This window comes from Saccostrea cucullata, unplaced genomic scaffold (genome assembly GCF_032062105.1).
Source record: "Saccostrea cucullata isolate Sc308-1 unplaced genomic scaffold, CSIRO_AGI_Scuc_v1 ctg7868, whole genome shotgun sequence".
Lineage (NCBI taxonomy): Eukaryota > Metazoa > Mollusca > Bivalvia > Ostreida > Ostreidae > Saccostrea > Saccostrea cuccullata.
In genome coordinates, this window is record NW_026926854.1 from 25,407 (window position 1) to 29,371 (window position 3,965).

At 32.6% G+C, this 3,965-nt stretch overlaps 1 protein-coding gene across 1 annotated transcript; it reads left to right on the forward strand.

Annotated features, from left to right (window-relative positions):
• Positions 1-840, forward strand: LOC134272762 (uncharacterized). Its single transcript, XM_062754942.1, has one exon. It carries the CDS (start codon positions 1-3, stop codon positions 838-840), a length of 840 nt encoding a protein of 279 aa, XP_062610926.1.
• The last annotated feature ends 3,125 nt before the right edge of the window (positions 841-3,965 follow it).

Here is a 3,965-nt window from a genome sequence, read left to right on the forward strand (position 1 = left end):
ATGTATTACCCCAAGTTACACAAATCTATGACAGTCAACATAGTGAAAGGCTTTAGAGGTGTATGGCAGATTTCCTGTGTACCATCAGGCGGATTGTGGATCAGTGATGGCAACAATCTCACATCTATCATGACAAACGCATATTCCGGATTTCAAGATCGTACAGATATAGGTTTGGTAAGTTATGGAATACATACAGTGAAAACTACGTGTTCTCTTATTTATATAGACAGGGAATTTAACATTAACCAACTATCAACAGATATTAGAAAGAAGTATACATTGATAGAAAGAAACAAACCATGGATACCACTGTGTGTCTACAGTTCTCGTTTCAATGGAGATATTCTGGTTGGGATGTTGAATACTACGACATGGGCAGGCCGGGTTATGCGGTATGATACTACAGGACAGTATATAATGACAATACAACACAACGGAACGGGTCAGGATCTGTATAATCTGCCTAGCTACATCACAGAGAACCGCAATGGAGATGTAATCGTGTCTGACCTCACTGATATTGATATTAATGATTATGGCTGTGGTGCGGTAGTGGTCACAGATCTTAAAGGAAGACATAGATTTTCCTATAAAGGATATCCCTCATCAGGGTCAGAACTATGGCCACGTGGAATATGTACAGATGCGCTGTCATGCATCCTTGTGTGTGATTCGAGGACCAACACTATCCATATTATTGACAAAGATGGTAACTTCGTATGGCAGATGGAGACACAAAATTTTGGGATAGACGTACCAATTGGCCTGAGTTATGATAACAAATCTCAGTTACTTTGGGTTGGATCATTAAACAATAAGGTGTGTGCAATCAAATGAAAACAGAAAGGACTATATGACAATTTTGTTTATTGAAACACATGTATATATGGGACCCCTAGACTGTCTTATCACGGCGGAGCTAAATAATTAATGTGAATATATATGAAATTTTTTAATTTTAATAATACTCTTTAAAAAATAGAATCTGAAATTAAAAATATTTAAATCGCTGATTTATATCTTTAAAAATTTAATTTTGGTCAATGTATTTAATTTTGTAATAAAACTTTTTAAAAATTGTAGAGAACTGTCATATTTTAATTTTTTTGTATCATGCATATTTGTTTGTACAAAGACCGATAACTCTTCACCCTTGGGTAATAACATTCAGAAAGAGAAAATTTCTTTAACTAGTATATCTTCAAGAACGATTTCAGCTTTTAAGAATAAGTAGAAAAAGCTAAAAAAAAATCATAGAAAGCATTCTGGAGTTATAAGCATTCTCATTTTTCATCATACATGTAGTGTTAAATTATTGAGGGTTTCAATAAAGCTGACGATGACGTCACTACTGCATCAAAACAAAAATTAAGAGAATGTGATGACGGTGCTGCTTGTATCCAGATAACTGTGTTAAAGAGGGAAATTCTTTATAAATAGCTTGTGATTTATTAGAAAAAGGAGCACTGATCAGGTGTATTGATGTTAAAGCCGTATGTTTTTCTTCACTGAAGACAAGAAGCTGCGTCCTTATGTAAGTCAGGATTTCCTCTGATAATCTTGAAAAAGTCAAAGAATGCAAATATAAGTAATAAACAACGATATTCAGTGAACATGGCATTATGAATAGCAATAGCTCTGCTGGCATATTTTCCATGATGCACTAGCGCGCATCATGGAATATGCCAGCAGAGCAATTACAATTCATAACGCCATGTTCACTGAATAACGTTGTTTATTTCTTAAATGATGTGCTTTTCTCATTATGTGGTGAGGATTTCGTTATATGATATCTAAGACAGTTTTATTGATTCCTTATCAGTTATCTTGTGTTTACTTTGTCCCATAGAAAATATTGCACTTACATTTGGACACATAAGTTGGAAGATGGCTATACATTTAGATCAGTACTTGGAACATGGGGCTATTAAGTAGCGATCTTTCAGTCCTGTTTTCCCAGGATCTCAGTTGGAAATTGGAAACCATGATGTAGAGATAAATTTGCGATATTGGCTCAAGCAGTTGTTTTCGTTTGAAAACTTTAGTAAGTTTTATCAAATTACTTTCAAAAGCAGTTTCTCTAATATTCAATTAGGTTAAACATTTAGAGCATTTATTTAGAGTGCTATTAATTGACAATGTAATATCTTTTGTTTGCTCGGTTTATATTAAAGTTAAACTTAATTACCCTTATACATGATTAATGATATGATTAATGTTTAATTGTTCAGTACAAATGAAATATTTTTAATAGATCAATTGACTTGATTTCGAAATGTAAAAAGGCTTATGATACCAATTTCGAAATAGTTTTTACAAGTTTAAAATATTTTCAAATGCTGGATCTAGTTTAAGGTCAGACGACACATTCATGGTACCTGATCCCACCTCTGATGTTTTGGAGGTCCGTGTTTGCTCTGCTCTTATTTTGTATTGTTTTATGGACTTTGAGATTGAATACTGTTCGTTATCTCAATATCCTTTATTCATCAAATATTTGTTTTGAATCTCTAGATAATACATAAAAAATGTTCATAACTGTCATTCTCATGTGATTTTTACATTTACACTATTTTCAATGGGAAAAAAATAGGAGATAACGAACAGTATTCAAGATCACATGATCAAGTCCATAAAACAATACAAAACAGGAGCAGATCAAACTCGAACCTCCAAAACATCAGAGTTGGGATCAGGTGCCAATGAGGAATCAACAGACCTCCCTGCCAACCGATCACACCCGCCGTGTGCTCATTGTCATGACCGAGAAATAAACAGAATCCGTCGTCAATTAAGTGTATAAATAATGGACTAACAATTAGTATGAAAAACATCAGTCAGCATTTGACTCAATGATAAATTGTATTTGCTGACAACGTCAATGTATCGACCACAGAACTTACACAATGATGACTTGAAAGAGACTGCTGATATTCTTGTTTCATCAGCTTGCTTGAGGAGGCAAAGAGGCTTGGTTTAACATTTACTGGAATCCGCTATGTATCTTTCTTTTAAGGATTTTGAAGTTTCGGAATCCAATTTACATATGGTAGTTCAAAATCAATTTTGTTCTTTGGATATTAAAAAATATTTCAAACTGACATATGATTTTAAAGAGTTTCCTTCTTAGAAAGGGAACCATGAGTATAAGTTGGATTATTACTTGTAGAAATAAATCCAAGTTTTTTTTTAAAATACAATCGATATAATGAGCCTTACAAACAAAGGAAATGTTGTTACATGATTTGCCACAGGGACCAGTACGTATCGATAATGTAATATATCTAGTTTTTTTTTCTTTTCTGGATTATTGAATACAGAAGGATATATGTTTTCAAATTGCCCCTTAATCTTTTAATTCGCGATTTTACCATGGATCTGATACATTTAATCTATTCTGACAAAGTGGCAACGTCTTCTTTTTCATATCTGGCCCAACCCTAACATAAAATTACTATAGTAAACTATAGTTACTATACTTTACTACAATAAATCAAAGTTCCAAAGTTAATACCATAGTTAATCAAAGTTCCAAAGTTAATACCATAGTAAATCAAAGTTCCAAAGTTTTCACTATAGTAAATCTAAATTTCAAAGTTTTCACCATTTTAAATCAAAGTTCCAAAGTTTTCACTATAACAAATCTAATTTTCTAAGTTTTAACTTTGGTACTATAGTTAACTATAGGAAACTATAGTTTGATATTTGGTGTTTGATCAATAATAAAGAACTATATTTAGAAAAATGAAATTGGAGCATTATTAAACTTATATTTGGAATCGCTTTCTAAGGCTTCTTATAAAAATATCTAGTTCGAATTGTTTACATCTAACCTCTGGGAAGTCCTTTGGAGTCAAGTTGTTGTCCTACCTGCATAAGGTCACAGTTAGTTCACATTACATTTGTATACCAATGGGGTCCTTATACCCAAACATTTAAATTGATGTTACATAAAATGAACA

Coding starts and splice junctions, on each gene's coding strand:
- LOC134272762 (XM_062754942.1), top strand. CDS start 1: ATGTATTACCCCAAGTTACACAAATCTATGACAGTCAACATAGTGAAA.